At 53.2% G+C, this 22,340-nt stretch overlaps 1 protein-coding gene across 3 annotated transcripts in view; it reads left to right on the top strand.

The window, feature by feature from the left end:
- DCAF12 (DDB1 and CUL4 associated factor 12) overlaps nucleotides 1-13,494 on the top strand; it is an 89,961-nt gene extending 76,467 nt beyond the window's left edge. For all 3 annotated transcript variants that reach the window (XM_029060570.2, XM_029060568.2, XM_029060569.1), the window contains exons 5-9: nucleotides 1,812-2,005; nucleotides 6,273-6,338; nucleotides 7,556-7,718; nucleotides 11,425-11,603; nucleotides 13,293-13,494. In XM_029060570.2, the coding sequence (XP_028916403.1) occupies nucleotides 1,812-2,005; nucleotides 6,273-6,338; nucleotides 7,556-7,718; nucleotides 11,425-11,603; nucleotides 13,293-13,451 (761 nt within the window). In that variant the 3' untranslated portion in view covers nucleotides 13,452-13,494. The remainder of the gene's footprint in view (nucleotides 1-1,811; nucleotides 2,006-6,272; nucleotides 6,339-7,555; nucleotides 7,719-11,424; nucleotides 11,604-13,292) is intronic.
- Nucleotides 13,495-22,340: the final 8,846 nt, after the last annotated feature.

Consider the following 22,340-nt stretch of genomic DNA (forward strand, 5'->3'; position numbering starts at 1 on the left):
AGGTGTTTTTGGAGAAGCAGATTGGTTCTGTTTGAATTATGCCCAGGTCTCCTATCCCCAGGGTTTGCTTTGTATCGTCATCATTGGTATTTATTGAGCGCGTACTGTATGCAGAGCACTGTGCTAAGTGAAATACAACAGAGGTGGTAGACACATTCCCTGCGCTCACACTAAACTTGCAGTATAGAGACGGGGGAAGAATCCTGCATAAAGGAAAACATGAAGGGTAGAGCTTTGCCTTACACCGTGTGCATTTATGCACGCGTGCATAATCATATCACCCCTTCGTATAGCTAGCACACTTCCCCCATTCAAACCCCCCTCGAAACCTCACCTCCTCCAGGAGGCCTTCCCAGACTAAGCTCCCTTCTCCTCTCCTCCTCCCCTCCCCATTACCTCAGTTCGCTCCCTCTGCTCTACTTCCTTCCCCTCCCCACAACACTTGTGTGTATTTGTACATATTTTTTATTCTATTTATTTTACTAATGATGTGTTTATATCTCTGGTTCTATTTCTTTGTATTGATGCTATTGATACCTATCTACTTCTTTTGTTTTGTTTTGTTGTCTGTCTCCCCTCTTCTAGACTGTGAGCCCCCTTTTGGGTAGGGATTGTCTCTACTTGTTGCCAAATTGTACTTTCCAAGGGCTTAGTACAGCGCTCTGCACCCAGTAAGCAGTCAATAAATACGATTGAACAAGAGTATCGCCCGACACAGCACGGCGCTGAATCCAGATGGGCTCACGGCGTCGGAAGAACATTCCCTGATTCTGCTGCCACATTCTACCTAAAATGTCTTAGTACAGTGCCCCGTTCACAGAAAGCCCTCAATAATAAGATCGATTGATTGACTGACAGACTGATGTCTGCTGAAAACACGCATCCTGGCAGATGGAATCTGTTGGTAGCAGCCCTGAGCTCCTGAGAGAAAACTCCTTTCAACTGATACCTTCTAATGCTCTAATAAGGAGCAAATTCACATTTCCTTAGGCCAACCCGTGGTTTCTCCTCCTCTTTGCCTCGACTCCATCCCTGGTCTACCTCCCCTTTCCCCCGAAAGCAGGAGGAGGACTCGTAGCTGGCGTGAGTTAATGTTGCACCCTCTATGGAGAATCTGGAGACCGGCCCTCTCCTCCCTCGTTCATGCCCTGGCTCTGGACCTCAGAAAAGTTAGAGAGTCCGGGCCCTCTCAATCCCTCCTTTCTCCTGGTCCTGCTTTAGGCTATTGGCCGGGCCAACTAACACAGTCCAAGCCCCGAGAGAAAGAAATTAGTGTGGCCTTAAAAGAAACCAGAAAGGGAGAAGATATAAGGCCACCAACCTGAGTTCCTGGGACTGCCGTCAGCTTCTGAAGCTCACTCTCCACAGGCGTATGACCTATGTGAGAGCTTGGTGGGGCTTGCGGCCTTTATGGAGGGAGGTTGGGAAATGGGTCCGCATGGCCGTTCTCTCTGCCCCGGCCAACCCGTCCTACCCGCCCGAGTGGAGGCCATCGTCCAGCAGCGCGGCCTAGCGGAAAGAGCCCGGGAGTCAGACGACCTGGATTAGAACCTGGATTCTAATCCCACCTTTGCCACTTGCCTGCTGCGTGACTTTGGGCAATTCACTTCTCGGTGCCTCGCTTTCCTCATACATAAAATGGGGATCGAAAACCCGTTCAACCTTCCTGCTTAGAGCGTGAGCCCCGTGTCGGGCAGGGACCGCGTCCGACCCGGTCGTCTCGTACCCTCCCAAGTGTGCGTGGCCCACGGTAAGGGCTGAGCAAATACCACCGTTATAATTATCTTTCTTCTGGCCGATTCCTCGTTAAGGTTCCCGTGATGGCTCCATGGGTCTTTGGGAAGTGACGGAGGACGTGTTGAGCAAAAGCGACGCCAGGCACAATCTTTCCCGAGTCCCGATGTACGCCCATATCACCCATCGAGCCCTGAAGGATATCCCAAAGGAGAACACAAATCCTGACAACTGCAAGGTCCGGGCTCTGGCCTTCAATCACAAGAATAAGGTGTGTGTGAGTGCGGGCCGGGCTGGGGCAACGGGGCGTCCCCCACGAGACTCCTCCCATTTTCGGCCCCGGGGTCTGCCCGGGGTTCGGCAGACACATCCCCAAGCGGACGAGCTGGTGGTGGGTCCCCAAGTTCCCTGTGAGAAGCAGTGCGGCCTAGTGGGAAGAGCGCGGGCCTGGGAGTTCGAGGACCTGAGTTCTAATCCCGGCTCTGCCACTTCCTGCTGTGTGACTTGGGCGACTCACTTCACTTCTCTGGGCCTCAGTTCCCTCATCTGTTAAATGGAGATTTGATCCTACTCTCCTGTAATAATAATGTTGGTATTTGTTAAGCGCTTACTATGTGCAGAGCACTGTTCTAAGCGCTGGGGTAAACACAGGGGAATCAGGTTGTCCCACGCGGGGCTCACAGTCTTAATCCCCATTTTACAGATGAGGGAACTGAGGCACAGAGAAGTTAAGTGACTTGCCCACAGTCACACAGCTGACAAGTGGCAGAGCCGGGATTCGAACTCACGAGCCCTGACTCCAAAGCCCGTGCTCTTTCCACTGCGCCACGCTGCTTCACTTCCTGTACTTAGTGCTTCCTGTACTTAGACTGTGAGCTCCATGTGGGCCAGGGACCTGGGTTCAACCTGATTAATTTGCATCTAGCCAAGTCTTATTCCCCAGTGGCCTACGATAACCATTTCTTCCAGGGACAAGCTCCTGTTTTCTCTGCCTTGGAGGTGGGAGGAGCCTCACGAAATCTGAAAATAAAAGCTTTCCCTTCACCTTCACGTTTTCCTCATGGCTCGCACACACTCCCTCGGGGAGGGTCTGGGGGAATTTCGCCATTTATTGAGTCCCTGCTGTGGGCCAAGCACCCCTACTCAGCGCTTGGGAGAGAACAGTGGAGGTAGCAGTCAGAGCTCAGGAGTTGACAGCCTAGCTGGGGAGGCTGACGTTAAAATAAACCACAGATAGAAGGAAGAGGGGATGTGCATATGATAGATGCCACTGGATGAGTGATTCAGTGCCGATGCAGTTCGACATGTTGTGAATCGCGTCAGAAGGCTGTGAGTTCTAAAGCGTTCAGAGGTACAGGACAGGCAGTGATGGGGGAAATAGTTGAGGAGAACAGACACTAATCAGGGAAGGCCTCCTGGAGGAGATGTAATTTCACAAGGGCTTTGAAGTTGGGAAACGTTGTGAGCTGTCAGCTAAAAAGGGAGACTGTGAGCCCCATGTGGGACAAGACTGTGTCCTACCTGATTAGCATGTACCTAGAACAGTGTTTGACACATAGAAAGCGCCTTAACAGGTACCACAGTTATCCTCCTCATCATTATTGTTATCAACATATTGATTGTTATTGTTAGCAACGAGTTACAGTGAAAAAGCTAGCTGGAGAGGAGTGAGGAGGGCATCGTCACTATTTTTATCAAGAGAAAGAGAGCCGAGGAAGGTCCTTAAAAGCCAAAGATCAGGAGTTTCTGCTTGACGAGATGAGAGTGGGTGTCCATTGGAGGTCTTTAAGGTGAGGAGAAATGCAAGGGGAACAACGTGTAAGAAAAATGGTCTGATTAGTTGAGTGAAACGTGGACTGGAGAGAGGTGAGACTGCAGGCGGGGAGTCCAGCGAAGAGGCTGATGCAGAGGTTAAACTGGCGTGGACCGACCAATCAATTGTATTTAATAGTAATAATAATAATAATGTTGGTATTTGTTAAGCGCTTACTATGTGCAGAGCACTGTTCTAAGCGCTGGGGTAAACACAGGGGAATCAGGTTGTCCCACGTGGGGCTCATTTATCGAGCACTTATTGTGTGCAGAGCACTCTGCCAAGCACTTGGGAGAGCATAATGCAACAGAGTCAATAGACCCAATATAGCAGACGCATTCCCTGCCCACAGTGAGCTTACAGTCTAGAGGAGCGTGGAGGCCGCGTAGCGGCCTTGGATCCTGGAAATAGTGTGGAGGAAAATCCAATCAGATTTGGCAATAGATGGAATTGGTGAGATGAGAGGAAGAAGTGAAGGACGACGCCATGGTTGCAGCCCTGAGAGCCGGGGAGTGGGGTGGTCATCCTCTGTGATGGGAAAGTTGCCTAGGGGAGAGGTTTGGGGAGGGAAAATGAATTCAGTTCCTGCTGTGTTTTTCTGGGACGGCCTCCTCCCCAAGGACAGAACTGAATTTGTACTGCCTTCTTTATAGTATTTGTTAAGCGCTTAATGTGTGTGAAACACTGTTCTAAGCACTGGGGTAGGTACAAGTTAATTATTATTATTATTAATTAGGTCGGACACAGTCCCTGTCCCACATGGGGCTCATAGTCTGAGTGAGAACAGGTACTAAATCCCCATTTTACAGTTGAAGAAACTGAGGCCCAGAGAGTTGAAGTGACTTGCCCCAGGTCACCCGGCAAGCAATCGGCAGAGCCGGGATTAGAACCCAGGTCCTCAGGCACCCAGGCCCGATGCTCAGTTCTCATCAGATTTCAGCTTAATATTGCCTTCCTGCCACCCCGAAGCTTGCAGAGCTTGCTCTCTAATTTCCCTGTTCTCTCCCTTCCCACCACTGTCAATGCCCCGGACGGTCAGGCCAGGAAACGTTTGCTAGAGAGGGGAAGTTCTCGGCCAGAGCTATGACGCCAAAAATATTGGCTGAATCACACCATATCAGTAGCCGTCTCCTTGTGGAGAACATTTCCTGGGGTCTCTGTCCTCCCCCCGCAGCATCTTCTTGCTCAGCTGGGGATGTGAGTCAGAACTCCCTAATCCCTAATGGCAGTATTCAGAGGACTTCATGGCAGAGCGGATAGAGCCCGGGCCTGGGAGTCAGAAGGCCGTGGGTTCTAACCCCGGCTCCGCCACTTGTCTGCTGTGAGACCTTGAGCATCGTTTCACTTCTCTGTGTCTCAGTTACCTCGTCTGCAAAATGGGGATTGAGACTATGAGCCCCACTTGGTTCAGAGACTGTGTCCAACCCAACTGCTTGTATCCATCCTGGGGATGGTACAGGGCCTGGCACATAGTAAGCGCTTAATAAATGCCATAATAATAACAAGATCAATATGCTTCTCACTTGTGGGGCAGAATTAGCCTAACAGGCTGGGGGGGCGTCGGGCCCGGGATGGAATTCCGTCCGACTTCTCGCGTAGAGAACACATTTACAACCTCTGTCTAAGGTTTTTAAGTCAAGGCTTCATTCCTCCCACCCGTTTCTTCATATTCACATGATCCGCAACAAAGGGGAGGGTAACCACCAGGTGCTACTTGGGCTTGCTTGACGGTCACATGACTTTGGCCCCATGAATGCGGTTCAGATTGAATGTGTGTCCGTGCCGGGGAATCCAAATCGGTTGTTAGGCCTGTTGGTCATTCGTTCATTCAGTCAGTCATGTTTATTCAGCACTTACTGTGTGCAGAGCACGGTACTATGCGCTTGGGAAAACCAAATAGAACAATAAACAGTGACAGTCCCTGCCCACAATGAGTTTACAGTCTAGAGGCGGGGAAACAGACATCAGTGCAAACAGAATTACAGATATACACATAAGCCCTTATGCCCTGTGGGGTCTGGAAACACAGTGTGTTTTACGTTGCCTTGATCGTAACTGTGTTTTCCACTTTGGTCAAGGGCTCCCAACTGCTCAGCAGAGTGCCCGGCACCCAGGAGGTACTCATTAAATAACTGAGGTATTCATGAAGTGCTTACTCTGTGCTTTGGGACTGTACTAAGCCCTGGAACAGATACAAGGTCATCAGGTCGGCCCATTAACCAGGTTGAACCCTGTCCCACTTGAGGCTCCCAGTCTGAACAGGAGGGAGAACTGGTATCGAATCCCCCTTTTGGCGAGGAGGGAACCGAGGCAGAGAGGAACGGAGTGACTTGCCCAGCAGGTAAATGGCAGAGCCGGGATTAGAACCCGGGTCCTCTGACTCCCAGGTCCCGGGCTCTTTCCGCTAGGCCATGCTGCTTCCGCCTCTGATCATGACGATCGTGACGCTCGCGATTCAGGGGCTGGCTGGGAGCCTTGACACCACAACCACATTCCCCTTGGTAGAATGATCCTTTCCCTATCCTGTCAACGTCGTGGGATCCCAGCGGCACAGCCACGGCTGCTGCGGAGTCAGTCCTACCTGGGAAGGCTAGCACGCTTCCCGGCCCTGTGCCCCGGGAGATTTTGAAACAGCCGCGGCTGGCTCTTTCTCGATCGCCACCCAGGGAAGTTGCAACTGTTCTTTTGTTTTTATCCTTTGTTTTTTTGTCTCTTCTTCCTCCAGGAGCTTGGAGCAGTATCCTTGGATGGCTACTTCCATCTCTGGAAAGCCGAGCACACCCTATCCAAGGTGGCATTCCCCTTCCTGCGACGGGGTCCGATAACTGACCTGGCTACTCGGGAGAGCTGTGGTCCTTAGCCTTCCCCTGGGCTTCCAGGCTCTCGGTCACCTGGATTGCTCACCCTTCCCTCCCCGTACCCACCTAGAAGGAGCTGTAGGAGCTGTTTGGCTTATCCTGCAACTCTTGGCTATTGGAAAACTGGGAACCACCCCCCCCCTTCAATTTGCAAGCACCCTAAGTCAGGGGTCCTGGGCTAGAACCCTCCAAAGGGGAGGAACGGGATTCACTGGAGTCGGCTGAAGCCGGGGTAACTACGTTTGGGGTTATTTTGTAGTTGGTTTGGGACCATGGTTCTACCCCTTGGCTTCGCTATTCCCACGCGGACTCAGCCCCCTGGACGAGAGCTTGCCCTATTACAGCTGCTCCCAGCCGAGGGCAGAGCTTCATATTATCAATCAGTCGGTCGGTGGTGTTTACTGAGCACTTAGTGGGGGCAGAGCACTGTACTAAGCGGTTGGGGGACGACGGCCCAACAGAACTAGCAGACCCATTCCCTGCCCATAATGAGTTTCCGATCCAACCTGACCTATCTTGGGTCCCCCTCCGCCTCCACGCAGCAGGGCGGCTTCTTTTCCCCACACTGCACAGGGGCTTGGATCCGAGTCCCCTCTTCCATTCATTCATTCAGTCGTATTTATTGAGCGCCTTACTGTGGGCAAAGCATTGTACTAAGCGCTTGGGAGAGTGCAGCGCACCAACAAACAGACACATTCCCTGCCCACAACGAGCTTCCGGGTGTGTCCGTTTCCCTTTGTCGCGTTGGGCCCCCGAGAGCCTTAGCTCGGGACCATGAGTCTGTTCCCCTCTTTTAATAATAATAATGAGGGTATCTGTTAAGCACTTACTATGTGCCAAGCACTGTTCTAAGCACTGGAGGAGATACAAGGTAATCAGGTTGTCCCACGTGGGCCTCACAGTCTCAGGCCCCATTTTCCAGATGAGGGAGCTGAGCCCCAGAGAAGTGAAATGACAAATGGCAGAGCCGGGATTAGAACCCGAGCTCCCGAGCCCGTGGTCTTTCCACTAAGCCACGCTGCTTCTCTTTTAGCCTTTCTATCTGCTCATGCTGGCCTGGGTGGGGGCGGGGAGAACTCCCCTCCCTTCCCATCCTTTCTCCTTCCCTTCCCTCCCTTCCCCTCCCCTCCCCTGTCCTTTGATTTTCCAGCTTCTTTCCACCAAGCTACCATACTGCCGAGAGAACGTGTGCCTGGCTTACGGCCACGAGTGGTCCGTGTACGCGGTGGGATCCCAGGCCCACGTCTCCTTCCTGGACCCGCGGCAGCCGTCCAACAACATCAAGTCGGTCTGTTCCCGGGAGCGCGGAAGCGGTAAGGAATGCCCCTCCTCCAGCCCCCCGCCGGAGGGTCCGGGAAGCGGAGGCACGGGACACCCCGCGGGTGGCTCCGAGGGGAGTGGGCTCGGCGGCCGGGCCGGGGGGTGGTGGGGGTGTCCAGGAGGAGACTCGGTCCGGAAGCATCCCAGGATAGTCGACAGCCACCGGGATAGAGCGAGGCATCACGTGGGTGGCCGGTCCCGAAAGTCGGTAGTTTTAGAGAAGGAGCTTGGCCGAGAGCAAGGAACGCGGGCCTGGGAGTCGAAGCACCTGGGTTCTAATCCTGGTTCCAGTCGCGTTTATCGAGCGCTTACTGGGTGCAGAACACTCTACTAAGTGCTTGGCGTGTAGGACGTAACAGAGGTGGTAGACATGTTCGTGGCCCACAAGGAGCTTACAGTCTAGGGGGGGAGACACCCATATAAATAAATCGATTATAGCTTTGTACTTAACTGTTGTGGAGCTGAGGGTGGGGTGCTAATCTAACTGCGTAGGCGACGCAGAAGGGAGTGGGAGAAGAGGAAATGAGGACTTAGTCAGGGAAGGCTTCTTGGAGGAGATATGCCTTCGATACGAACAAGCTGCATGCCATAATGGCTAAAGCACAGGACTGGGAGTCAGAAGGTCATGGGTTCTAATCCCAGCTCCACCACATATCTGCTGTGTGGCCTTGGGCAAGTCACTTCACTTCTCTGGGTCTCAGTTCCCTCATCTGTAAAATGGGGATTGAGACCGTCAGCCCCAGATGGGACAGGAACTGTGTTCAAACCGATTCGCTTGTATCCACTTCAGCGTTTAGTACAGTGCCTGGAACATAGGACCCCTTAACAAATACCGTAATTATTATTATTCAGCGCTCAGAACAGTGCTTGGCACATAGTAGGCACTTAACAAGCGCCATCATTATTATTATTACTATTCAGTAAGGCCTTGAAGATGGGGAAAGTGATCATCTGTCATGTATGAAGCGGGAGGGTGTTTGGGGCCAGAGGCGGGATGTGGGAGAGGAATCGGCGGCGAGATAGATGAGATCGAGCCTCGGTGAGTAGGTTGGCATTAGAGGAGGAAGGTGTGTAGGGTGGGTCGTAATCAGAACTCAGTGAGATAAGAGAGGAAGGGGGAAGCTTTTGCATGCTTTAAAGCCATTGGTAAAGAGTTTCTGTTGGATGTGGAAATGGATTCATTCAATCGTAATTATTCAATTGTATTTATTGAGCACTTACTGTGTGCAGAGCACTGTACTAACTGCTTGGGAAAGTACAATGTGACAAAAAACAGTGACACTCCTGCCCAAAAGGAATGCACAGTCTAGAGTCAGGGAGACAGACATCAATACAAAGAAATAAAATTACAGATATGGAAAAAAGCAGTGTGGGGCTGGGAGGGGGGAAGAGCAAAGGGAGCAAGTCAGGGCGACGCAGAAGGGAGTGGGAGATGAGGAAAAGTAGGGCTTAGTCTGGGAAGGCCTCTTGGAGGAGATGGGCCTTTAAAGAGGCTTTGAGGTGGGGAGAGTCATTGGCGGATTTGAGGAGGGAAGGCGTTCCAGGCCAGAGGCAGGAGGTGGGCCAGGGGTCGGCGATGAGTCCGGCGAGACGGAGGCACAGTGAGAAGGTTAGCACTAGAGGAGCAAAGTGTGCGGACTGGGTGTAGAAGGAGACAAGCCAGGTGAGGTTGGAGGGGCAAAGTGGTGGACTGCTTTAAAGCCAACGGCGCGGGGCTTTTGTGTGATACGGAGGTGGATGGGCAACCAGAGGAGTTTTTTGAGGATGAGGGTGACACGTCCTGAACGTTTTTGTAGAAAAATGATCCGGGCAGCAGAGTGAAGTGTGGACTGGAGTGGAGAGAGACAGGAGGCTGGGAGGTCAGCAAGGAGGCTGATGCAGTAATCCGGGCGGGACAGGATTATAAATGTCGTAGCAGTCTGGATGGAGAGGAAAGGGCAGATTTTAGCGATGTTGCGAAGGTGGGACCGACAGGATTTGTGAACAGATTGAGTATGTGGATCAAATGAGAGAGAGGAGTCAAGGATAAAGCCAAGATTACAGGCTTGTGAGACGGAAAGGATGGTGATGCGGTCTACGTTGGTGGGAAAGTCGGGGGAGGACAGGGTTTGGATGGGAAGATAAGGAGGTCTCTTTCGGATGGGTCAGAGGTGACGGAAGGACATCCAAGTAGAGATGTCTTGAAGGCAGGAGGAGATTTGGACTGGAGAGAGGGAGAGAGATCAGGGCTGGGTGGGCCACCACCAGAGGTTCTTGAGGAGTGGGGAAACACAGACTGAACGTTTTTGTAGAAAGATGATCCATGCAGCAGAGTGAAGCATGGACTGGAGTGGGGAGAGAAAGGAGGTAGGGAGGTCAACAAGGAGGCTGATATAAGGCAGGATAGGATAAGCGCTTAGATTACCTGGTAGCAGTTTAGATGGAGAGGAAAGGGCGGATTTTTGTGGTGTTGTGACCGTTGAACTGACAGAATTTAGTGATAGATTGAATATGTGGGTCGAATGAGAGAAGTCAAGGATAACCCTAAAGTCAGGGGATTGGGAGACAGGGAGGATGGTGATGCCGCCTACAGCGATGGGAAAGTCAGCGGGAGAGCAGGGTTTGGGTGGGAAGATGAGGCGTTCTGTTTTGGACACGTTAAGTTGGAGGTGTCGGCGTGACATCCAAGTAGAGATGTCCTGTGAAGGAAATGTGAAACTGCAGAGAGGAAGAGAGATCAGGGCCGGAGATGGAGACTTGGGAATAATCTGCAAAGAGACGAAGCCACGGGAGCGAATGAGTTCTCTGAGGAAGCGGATGTCGATGGAGAACGAAAGGGGACCCAGAATTGAGCCTTTCATTCATTCATTCAGTAATATTTATTGAGCGCCTACTATGTGCAGAGCACTGTACCGAGCACTTGGAATGTACAGTTTGGCAACAGAGACGATCCCTGCCCAATGAGGGACTCATAGTCTAAACGGGGGAGACAGACAGTAAAGCAAAACAGAACAAAAGAAGACAACATCATCAAGATAAATAGAATCAAGGAGATATACACCTCATTAGCAAAATAAATAAGGTAATAATATATACAAATGAGCACGGTGCTGAGGGGAGGGGAAGTGGGAAGAGCAGAGGGAGTGGGGGCTAGTCTTGAGGGACTCCCAGAGTTGGGGGGTGGGAGGCAGAGGAGGAGCCCTTGAAAGAACCTGACTCGGAGCAGCCGGAAAACCGGGAGAACCAGGAGAGGACAGCGTCCGTGGAGACAGGTTGGATAATGTTTCCAGGAGAAGGGGGGAGGAGGACGGGAAGAGAGCTCCCCAGAGAAGTGTTCCAGAGCCCGGCAGGTCGGCGGGTCTTCCTTCAGGTCTCTCTGCTCCTGCCAGATGAGGGCAGTCCAGTAAAGCCCCTCCTGTTTGGACATCCTCATGAGGGCATCCGACCTTAAAGATTGCCCCTGGAGTTCTCGCCCCGAGGGGGTCTCTCGGGTGGAGGCAGACGATCCACTGTCTGCCCGAGAGGGCTGGTCTCTAGTCCTCCCTGGGTGACTTCTGGGCAAGCTCTCAATACGAAGCTGGGCGATACAAAGTTTGGCGAGCCTGGAGCCCGGGGCCGGGTTGTCCAGCGGTGCCAGGCCGCCGCCCCACCCCCGGAGCGGCTTTCTCTCCCCGTCCCCTGCCCTTGCCCGCGCCACCCCGGCCTCTCGTCCCCCCGCAGGAATCCGCTCCGTGAGCTTCTACGAGCACATCATTACCGTGGGGACGGGCCAGGGCTCCCTGTTGTTCTACGACATCCGGGCCCAGCGGTTCCTGGAGGAGAAGTCGTCTGCTTACTACGGGGCCAAGCCCAAGCTGGCGGGGGAGATTCTGAAGCTCACCACTGGGAAAGGCTGGCTGGTAAGGCCTCAGCGTGGGGGCTGGCGAGGAGCCACGTCGGCCGCGTGGCCGACCGTGCGCTTCTGGGGCCCCGCGCGGTGCCCGCTGCGGGCAAACCCACGGCCCCCTCCGGCCCCGCAGCCTGTCACTGGCGTGGGCACCATTCGGTGGTGGTCGGAGGGTGGTGGGGACCTTTAACGGTGCTAGCGTTCCCTCAAAAAATCGATCGTCCACGAGTCTGACGTGCACGTTATCTACCCGACCCGAATCCATCTAGAAGCGGCACCTCTTAGTGGATAGAGCACGGGCCTGGGAGTCGGGAGGACCTGGGTCCTCATCCCGACTCCGCCGCTTGTCTGCGGAGTGACCTTGGGCGAGTCACTTGACTTCTCTGGACCTCAGTTGCCTCGTCTGTAAAATGGGGATTCAGACTGTGAGCCCCATGTGGGATACGGACTGTGTCTAACCTGATTAGCTAGCACCTGCCCCTACACTTAGTACAGAAAGGGGCACATAATAAGCATTGAACAAATACCGTTTAAAAAATACTTTTTCCAACCAGCTGATATTTTCATCCCCACATCTTCCTGTGGTACCGGATCCCTTACCTTTACCCCCGGTGCTGTGAAGATGTGATTCCGTTGGTTGGTCTCAAACACGCCTCCCTCGAGCATCCAGACGTGCCCCTCATCCTGACCAGTGGGTTTTAGCCCATCGCGCTCGCTGTCTTCAGCCCGAGCGCTAAGAAACACCGAGCTTTCTCTGAGTCCCCTTTATTTAGTGAGTTGGGAAACTCTAGGCCTCGTCCTCCCTCCCTTCCTCCCCGCTGCTGGGACGGTGAGGCTGAGCCCCGCATCCAGACTTCCACAGGGCAGAGCCCGGCTGCTGGCAGCTCGGTTGGGAGCAGAGGGCAGGCGTCGGTTTCCTCAGCGCTCAGCCCTCCCGCGCTCTTTCCCCTCTCGGGGACGGGTGTCGAGGGGGCGGTTTTCTCATCCCCGCATTTCAGTGGAGGCCCGCCGGGGCCAACCTCCCCCAGAACCCAGCATCTTTGAGACGGAGGGTGGGCGGGCAGTCAGACCTCCTTATGGCTGACTCCTGTGGAACGATAAACTCTACAGAGCGTTTCCCGTTGTTCCGGCAATCCAAATCCACTCGAGGATCAGTCGATCAATCAGTTGTATCAATCAAGGGCTTAATGTGTACAGAATACTGGACTACAGTGTGGCTTAGTGGAAAGAGCACGGAACCGGGAGTCAGAGAGGCTTGGGTTTTTATTCCGGCTCCTCCGCATGCCTGCTGTGTGGCCCTGGGCAAGTCACTTCTCTGAGCCTCAGTTCCTTCATCTGTAAAATGGGGATCAAGAGTGCGAGCCCCAGGCGGGTCAGGTACTGTGTCCAACCTGATTAACTCGTATCTACCCTAGCGCTCAGAACGGTGCTCGGCACATAGTAAGCGCTTAACAAGTGCCATAATCATTAAGCCCTTGGGTGAGCACAATATAACGTTATTACACAAGAATTCCCACAGAACCCAGAGCTCCAAATCAGGTCCTTGGGGTTTTTTTTGTCTGGGCTGGTTTCTCTGGGTCCCCGTGGAGGGCTCAGAGGGAATTTTTTGAATGTTCTTGTGACGTTTTCCCCACCAGGCACTAACCCAGTTCCACTGTGTATATGCGTGTGTGTATGTCTCTCTCTCACCCCCTCACCACAGAATCACGACGAAACTTGGAGGAATTACTTTTCCGACATTGATTTCTTCCCTAACGCCGTTTACACCCACTGCTATGACTCGTCTGGAACGAAACTCTTTGTGGCAGGCGGTCCTCTCCCCTCGGGCCTTCACGGGAATTATGCCGGGCTCTGGAGCTAATGACCCCTCTCTTCCAAAATGCAGAGATTTCCAGTAACTTCCACTCTCCGTTTCCTCGTCTCTTCTTTGGAGTTTGCAGTCGTGCGATGCCACTGTTTTCTGGTCTGAGCACAAGAGCATTTTCTTTTGGTTTTTTGCTTAGTGTCAGAGGCTTCTCACACCAGTCTAAAATGCTTTTTCTTTGATTTTTTTTTATTATTATTATTAGAATTTTGCTTTGGTCCCTTTAGCTTCTTATCCAAAGGTGGGTTTCTTGTTTTGTTTTTTTTGTTAAGCCCTCATTGTACTGACTCTTAAGCGACCTGTGCTTCCCCCCCTTTATTTGGCTTCTTTGGCTGACACGGCCACATTGGCTCCTACTTTGCTGCGAGGTAGGGTTCCTTAATGATTACGTGGGCACTCTCAGACTTTCTGTGAAAGTTTAAGAGGTGTGTGTGCGTGTGTGTGCGTGCGTGCGTGCGTGTGTCCTTTAAAATGACCTGAAGTGAGGATTACTTGTAATTAAAATATTTATAAAAGAAACTACTTTATCCGCAGAGTCCAACTTTGGGACTGGTTTTATCTTATTTTTTAAAGTACAAGTCTGACGACACTGTATACAAACAGTAAAAACAGAAAAACCACCGACCCGGAAATAAAAGCGTTGTTAGATGGCAGGCATCCTGGGAACACAGGCTGGGCCACCCCCGCTCCTCCTTTTCCCCGCCCTCTTCACCTCGGGGCCTCATCCCTCCGGGTCGTGGGAATACCGGAAGGGAGAGGCCAGGATTCCTGGGGCCCCCAGAGGGGGAGAAGGCTTATGCTCCCTTCGTCTTCACGTGCCACTTCCCAAGGCTGACCCGAGGCTCGCGGGGTTTGTCCGAGAGGGGACGGGGGGTTCGCGGGGAGAGGGACCAGAGCCCCGGAGTGAGGAGGGATGTTTCGGTGACCCTTCCCGCAGACCTGATGAGCTTCGCCCGGGCGCGGGCCGAGGGGCAGCCACCCGCTCCTCCCTTGGACTCGTGGGCCGGGCCGGGAGCCTGGCGCCCGCCGAGAGACCCGAGCTTCGGGAATTCTGCTTTGGTTACAGGGGAGGGGTTCTCTTCTCTCTAGTTTGTCCCCCTTCCCCCTCATTCGGGTCTCCCTGACTTGTTTCTTTTGGAGTGAGTTCAGTTTGGTGGGGGGGTGGCGGGGGGGACCGGGGAGGGGGGTGCTATCTATAATCTGTGTGTATCGTGTGTGCAGTGTGTTTAATAGTCTTCTCGATGGGGTGGGGGGCGGGGGGGTGGGCAGAGGCCCGAGAACCGTCTCAAGTTTGCCCTTCCTCGTCCTAGTAAAGAGGAAGGAGGGCGTCCGGCGAGGCGGTGCCCAGAGCGCCCTGGATGGCATTAGCCAGTGGGGGCGACGCTCCCTCCTCCCTTCTCCGCGTCCCCGCTCCTCCCATGATGAAGAACTAAAGGCCGTCCCCTCGATTCTTTCCTGGGAGCACTGACTCGGATTTCCCGTCGGCCACAGTTTCTGGCCGGGGAGTCTGGTTCCCCGCCTTCCCCTCCCCGACCCCGACCACCCCTGACCCCAACCCCGAGGCGGAGAGCCAGGAGGAAAGTCTTCCAGCCCCATTCCCCGGGTCTTGGGAGCCTCATTCCTTTAAGGTCCATCCCGACTCACCTCCTAACTTAGACAAACGGGTGCTATCAACGGGGAATAAAGCAAACCGCCGGATGCTACGGATCCTTAATCCTTTTCTTTCTCTTAGTGCTGAACTACAGGCTGTAGATTATCTAGTTCTCACAGAACTTCTCTATCTTGTTAAACCGAGCTGTGTAAGAGAGGAAAAAAAAAAAGATGATGAGTTGCAATCTGTACTGTTGCCTGACCCTCTTCTGTGATGGGGAATGCGTTCGATTGTGTGGGGTTTTCTGTTTTTCAAGATGTAGCATTTGACTTTTTTTGCCAAGGAAAAAAATAAATATTATTCACAGTGAAGAGTGGTGAGGGTGAGTCTCTGCCGCCTCAGCCCCAGGGCCTCGTTCCCCCCGCGCCCACCACCCCCCGCCTTCCCTTCACGCTGGGCAGAGATGGGAGGCCATTGCAGGCTTGGGGGTTTGGGGAGACTTAATGCCCTAGCAGCCCACCGCGCCTCCTCTAAGTCTTGCCCTTCCTTGCTGAGCCAGTCAGATGGCTCTTCTCCTAGCCCAATCAAAGCCAAACCCGTCCTCTTCCTTGAGACCTCGCCCTTCCCTCCCAAGAAACAACCCGTGCCACGCTCTTGGGGGAAGATGGCGGGGGCCGGGCAGGGGCCGGGACTTGTCCCAGGTGCCAAGTGAAATGACAGAAAGGCTCTGGGGTTGGAGGGTCACTGGGGTGGTCGGTGGAGATGGAGTCCAAAGCCACGGAGACCTCTCTCCTGACCTTCCCCCTGTCAGAGGGGTTCGGGGTCCCCCCGCCCCCCGTCGGACTTCCTCGGTGCACCAATTGGGCGTCCGCGTTGGGACTTCAAGTCCAGAGGGGGCCCAGGACAGAGACGAACGCCGGAGCCTTGAACCCGAGAGCTTTCTCATCCCTTCAGATTCCAACTAAGGCGAGGTCGTTTTCTTATTTCCCCTCCGCCCTCCAGTACCAAAGGAATCGTAGGAAGGAAGGGCAGGAAGAGAAGCTTGACGGTCCTTATGCTGCTTTGGGAACTTTGATGGGAAGAGCAGGTAATTTGGCCTCCTGTGGAGAAGCTTTCCTGGACTCTTATGGAGGGACAAGTGGCTCAAAAGGAGTACTTATTGAGCACCCACTTGGTGCCATGCGCTGTCCCAGGCTCTTGGGAAGAACATCCCCTGCCCACAAGGAGTTTCCTCTCTAATTTTAGAGAGACATTAAAATATATACAATTAGAGTCATTGACATGGGTCCCAAGTGGAACAGGGACTGTGTCAACCTGATCTGCTTTTATTCATTCATTCATTCATTCATTCATTCACTCACTCATTCATTCATTCAATAGTATTTATTGACCGCTTACTATGTGCAGAGCACTGTACTAAGAGCTTGGAATGTACAAATCGGTAACAGATATAGTCACTGCCCTTTTATCCACCCAAGCATTTAGTACAGTGCCTTGCACGTAGTCAAGCATTTAACAAATATCATTATTATTATAATTATGAATATTATTATTATAGTATGTACAGTGTGCACGCAGATAGCAAGCACTGAACAAAAACTTCAAATATTATTACTATTATTACTTAATGATATATAATGGAAAAAACATGCATGGAATAAGTTGGGGACTGCTTTATTAGAAGCAATTAGCCCCGCTTAGAGAATCAGGAGAGCTGGGTTCTAATCGAGTTTCTGCCTCTTGACTGTGTCAGACTGGAGAAGCGGCGTAGCCTAGCGGAACGAGCCCAGGCTGGGAGTCCGGGGACCCGAGTTCCAACCGGGGCTCCACCAGTGGCCTGCTGTGTGACCTTGGGCAAGTCGTTTCCCTTCCTCCGTGCCTCGGTTTCCTCAGTAAAATGGGGATTCCATACCTGTTCTCCTTCCTACTTAGCCCTCCCTACTTAGACTGTGAACCCTAATGCGAGACAGGGATCGTTTCTAGCAAGAACCACCTCGGGAGGTCAGTGAGGTGGACAAGCCCGGGAGGAATCCTGAAAAAGCCCTGGCTCACGTGGGCGAAGGCAGTAGGGCCACATGCTGGTTCATGACATAATAATAATAATGGTGGTAATTTGTTAAGCGCTTACTATGTGCCGAGCACTGTTCTAAGCGCTGGGGTAGATACAGGTTGACATCCTGGCTCAGGATCAGCACCGTGTTGCTGTCGGCAGCCATCGGTTGATTTTTAATTAATTAAAACAATAAATCTTTCCCACACACTTGGCAATGAGCTGCGCCCCTGCCCTCCTACCCCTCGTGTTCTGTGCCTCGGCAGGCTCCTGCTGGCGGCCGCGTGGCGCGGTGGAAAGAGCACGGGCCTGGGGGTGAGAAAGAGGCGGGTTCTAATCCCTGCACTTCCTCTCGCCTGCTGTGTGACTGTAATCACAGATCGTGGTATTTGTTAAGCATTCCCTATGTGCCAGGAGCTGTACTGAGCGCTGAGGGGGATCCAAGTAGATCGGGATGGACACAGTCCCTGCCCCAAGTGGGGGCTCACACTCCCAGCACCCCCTCTCCTCCAGCTCCCTTCCCGCCATCCCCTCCGACAGCCCCCTCCCACGTCGTCATTTCCCAACAGCCTTCACTTGGCAGACGCTGCCTCTCCTGACTCTCCGGCCCCTCGGAAACTCCCCGTCCCGTTCCCTCGGGGGAAGCGGCTCGCCACTGAGGAGGACGAGGACCACGAGGCTGTTCCAGATGGAAGGCCCTCGTGGTCGGGGTCTCGGAAATAGGAGAGGGAGACGCGTGTGTCCGGGGGGGCAGCTGGGCTGGAACCGAAAAGGCCGAGGGCGTTTCTGGAAAGACGACCGGCCCGCGGGCTCGGTTCCGGTTTGCACCACGACGCCCGGCAGGTGGGGTGACTCAGGAAACGGGGGGCATCGGTGGGGAGGTGGTCGTTTGATTTCTTCCATCTGCCGTGCGCTCGTCTGGCGGGCAGGCTGAGAGGCTGGGCTCCGAGGAGAATGTCAGCTCCCGTTCTCTGGCTCACCCTTCTGGAAAAATCTCCCCTCCCCTTCCCTCCCTCCCGCCTGCTGCCTCCCACCTTCCTAGCGGGCGACTCTGGGCCAGAGAGACAGCGTGGCCTAGCGGAAAGAGGTCTGGATTCCAGTCCCGCCTCTGCTGCTCTTCTGCTGCGTGACCTTGGGCCCGTCGCTTGACTCCTCCAGGCCTCAGTTCCCTCATCTGCAAAACGAGGATGCCCGTTCCCCCTCCTACTTAAAACCGTGCGCCCTATTCGAAACCTGATTATCTGGTCTCTGCCCCGGCACTTACTCCGGTACTTGGCACACAGTAAGCTCTTAATGAATACCACGTTTATTAATTATTCGCTTTCTGGATCGCCCTCCTCCTCTGTCCCAAACACACGTTCCTTCCCCGACTCTCCCATTCCCACGGGCGTCATCTCGTTCATCTCCCTTCTCCTCCAAGCAGGGCCGACCCTGCCTAACTTTTTCCAGAAGGGCTGGGCCCCCACAACACAGGCCTTCTGCTCACTGCAGTGGACAGGTGTGCCCCCTCCTCTCATTCATTCATTCATTCAATAGTATTTATTGAGCGCTTACTATGTGCAGAGCACTGTACTAAGCGCTTGGAATGTACAAATCGGTAACAGAGACAGTCCCTGCCCTTCGACGGGCTCACGGTCTAATCGGGGGAGACAGACAGACAAAACAATAGCAGTAAATAGAATCAAGGGGGTGAACATCTCATTAAAACAATAGCAACTAAATAAAATCAAGGTGATGTACATCTCATTAGCAAAATAAATAAGGTAATGAAAATATATACAGTTGAGCAGACAAGTATAGCAATGTACTAAGTGCTTGGGAAAGTATATACAGCAATAATCAGGGATTAACACCTTTTATTGCTGTATTAATAATAATGTTGGTATTTGTTAAGCACTTACTACGTGCAGAGCACTGTTCTAAGCGCTGGGATAAACACAGGGGAATCAGGTTGTCCCACGTGGGGCTCACAGTCTTAATCCCCATTTTACAGATGAGGGAACTGAGGCACAGAGAAGTTAAGTGACTTGCCCACAGTCACACAGCTGACAAGTGGCAGAGCTGTATTGTACTTTCCCAAGCACTCAGTGCAGTGCCCTGCACATAGTCAGCGCTCGCTAAGTATGACCGAAAGAATGAAAGCACTGTGGCTTCCCGGGCACTCAGTGCAGTGCCCTGCACATAGGAAGTAACAAATACAACTGAAGGAATGCACTGTGGCTTCCTGGGCGCTCCGTGCAGTGTCCTGCACATAGCGCTCAATAAATACTCAATGAATGAAAGGAGTGTGGCTTCCCAGGCGCTCAGTGCAATGCCCTGAACATAGTAACTACTCAGTAAATACAACTGAACGAATGTATTGTGGCTTTCTGAGCGCTCAGTGCAGTACCCTGCACATAGCGCTCAATAAATATGACTGAAAGAATAAAAGCATTGTGGCTTTCCGGACGCTCAGTGCAGTGCCCTGCGTATAGTCAGTGCTCACTAAATACTACTAAACGAATGAAAGCATTGTGGCTTCCCGGACGCTCAGTCCAGTGCCCTGCACATAGTAAGTACTCAAATACAACTGTACGAATGCATCGTGGCTTCCCGGGCGCTCAGTGCTGTGCCCTGCACATAGTCAGCGCTCAATAAATTCTCCTCAATAAAGGAAAGCATCGTGGCTTCCCAGACGCTCAGTGCAGTGCCCTGGACATAGTCAGCGCTCCATAAATACAACTGAACGAAAGCACTGTGGTTTCCCGGGCGCTCAGTCCAGTGCCCTGCACCCAGTAGGCGCTCAATACATACGACTGAAAGAGCGAATGCACTGTGGCTTCCCGGGCGCTCTGTGCAGTGCCCTGTACATAGTCAGCGCTCAATAAGTCCTCCCCAATGAATGAAAGCACTGTGGTTTCCCGGGCGCTCAGCGCAGTGACCCGCACGCAGTCAGCGCTCACTAAGTACGACTGAAAGAACGATAGGAGTGTGGGTTCCCGGGAGCTCAGTGCAGTGCCCTGAATCCGGTAGGCGCTCAGTGCAGTGCCCCACACATAGCGCTCACTAAATCCCCCTCAATGAATGAAAGCACTGTGGCTTCTCGGGCGCTCAGCGCAGCGCCCCGCACATAGTAACTACTCAATAAATACAACTCAACAAATGTATTGCGGAAAGCAGTACCCTGCACATAGTCGGGGCTCGATAATTATGACTGAAAGAATGAAAGCACTGTGGCTTCCCAGGCGGTCGGTACAGTGCCCTGCATTCATTCGTTCAACAGTATGTATTGAGCGCTATGTGCAGAGCACTGTACTAAGCGCTCGGAATGTACAAATCGGTAACAGATACAGTCCCTGCCCTCTGATGGGCTTACAGTCCAATCACTTAGCGCTCACTAGGTATGACTGAAAGAACGAAAGGACTGTGGCTTCCCGGGCACTCAGTGCAGTGCCCTGCATATAGTCAGCGCTCACTAAATACTCCTAAATGAATGAAAGCATGGTGGCTTCCCGGGCGCTCAATGCAGTGCCCTGCATCCAGTAGGCACTCAATATATGCGACTGAAAGAACGACAGCACTGTGGCTTCCCGGGCGCTCGTTGCAGTGCCCCGCACACAGACAGCGCTCACTAAGTACGACTGAAGGAACGAAAGGAGCATGGGTTCCCGGGCGCTCAGTGCAGTGCCCCGCACATAGTGAGCGCTCACTGTATGCGACTGAATGAACGAAAGGAGTGTGGTTTCCCGGGCGGCGAGGGCCGCGCCCCGCCGGGAGCACTCACCCTACTCTCCTCGGTAAGGTCATCACCCTGGTCAAATCATTGACTGGGCACCCATTTGGAATAGCACACTGACTGGACTATTCCCTTGGGAATAGACACTAGGAGTAAAGACACCTGGAGAGTTTCCAGTGCTCTACCAGTCTCAACTGGGAGGGAGAGCCAGGCAGAAGCCTATCCATCCCATTCTTAGCTTGGGCGGCGGCTAGCGAGCGGAGGGCCCTCTGCTCCGAGTCAAAACTCCCCCGTGCCGGGCAGCACCGGCGTGGGAGAGAGTCGAGGGCGGAGACTCGAGTTTCCCGCAGGGAAGGAGGCGGTGGGAAACCGCTTGCGTATTTTTACCGAGAAAACCCTTCGGATTCACTACCGGAACGATTGCAGGTGGAGGTGGGGCGCTCTGGGAGAGACCGCGTCCACGGCGTCGCGACGGGTCGGAGACGACTCGAGGCCGTAAGGCCGGACAGTTACACGCATCCACGTAAAACAAGTACGGACACGTCGATGATCAAAAATAGTACTGACGTTAGCTCTGCAAATGCCGTTTGCGGTGCGCCTGATATTTCTTCTACTCGAATCGGAGAAACGGGATATCGCCAGAGGTCGTCGAGGGAGCCTTTCTCCACTCGGAGAAGAAAAGCCGTCGAGGTTCGGAAGTAAAGCGGTGGAGGGGGGAGGAAGGAGGAGGAAACTCGAATGGCACCAGCCCGGCCACAGCCCGGGCCCGAATCCCGAGACAAGCTGCCCGGTTCCTGCTCAGTACCACCGGGATTTCCCGTCCTCTCCGGCCCCAGGGAAAGGTGAGGTTAGAGGGACGGCTTGAGGCCTTGCCTTTTAGAAGAGTAGCCAAGGCAGAGCCGTAGCCGTGACTGGGGTGACTGATTCCACCTCTCCCTGCTCCTCTAAGCCACGGCATCCATTTGCTCTTATTCGATTTATCTTTGAAATCGTTTTAGCTTTCCCGTGGCTTAGTGGCAAGAGCCCGGGTTTGGGAGTCAGAGGTCGTGGGTTCTCATCCCGGCTCCACTTGTCAGCTGGGTGACTTTGGGCAAGTCGCTTCGCTTCTCTGGGCCTCAGTGACCTCATCTGGAAAATGGGGATTAAGACGGAGAGTCCCACCTGGGACAACCTGATAACCCTGTATCTCCCCCAGCGCTTAGCACAGTGCTTGGCATATAGTAAGCACTTAACAAATGCCATCATTAGTATTATTATTAGTAGGTGACTGGAGGGCTCTTGGGGGTTAGGGATTCTCAAATTCTCATCGGGTCCCCTGACGCGGAACTTGGTACGGTAACTCTGCACTCGGTACAGCCTACTTTGGGGGAGGGAATGTGTCTGTTATATTGTACTCTCCCAAATGCTTAGTACAGTGCTTTGCACACCGTAAGCGCTCAATAAATATGACCTGGCTGATTATTAACGGCAGAGGAAATCTGCAGTGGAACAAGGGTGGAAAGGGTGGAAAGGGTGAGTAGATTTAGGGAT

Source organism: Ornithorhynchus anatinus, chromosome 3 (genome assembly GCF_004115215.2).
Source record: "Ornithorhynchus anatinus isolate Pmale09 chromosome 3, mOrnAna1.pri.v4, whole genome shotgun sequence".
Lineage (NCBI taxonomy): Eukaryota > Metazoa > Chordata > Mammalia > Monotremata > Ornithorhynchidae > Ornithorhynchus > Ornithorhynchus anatinus.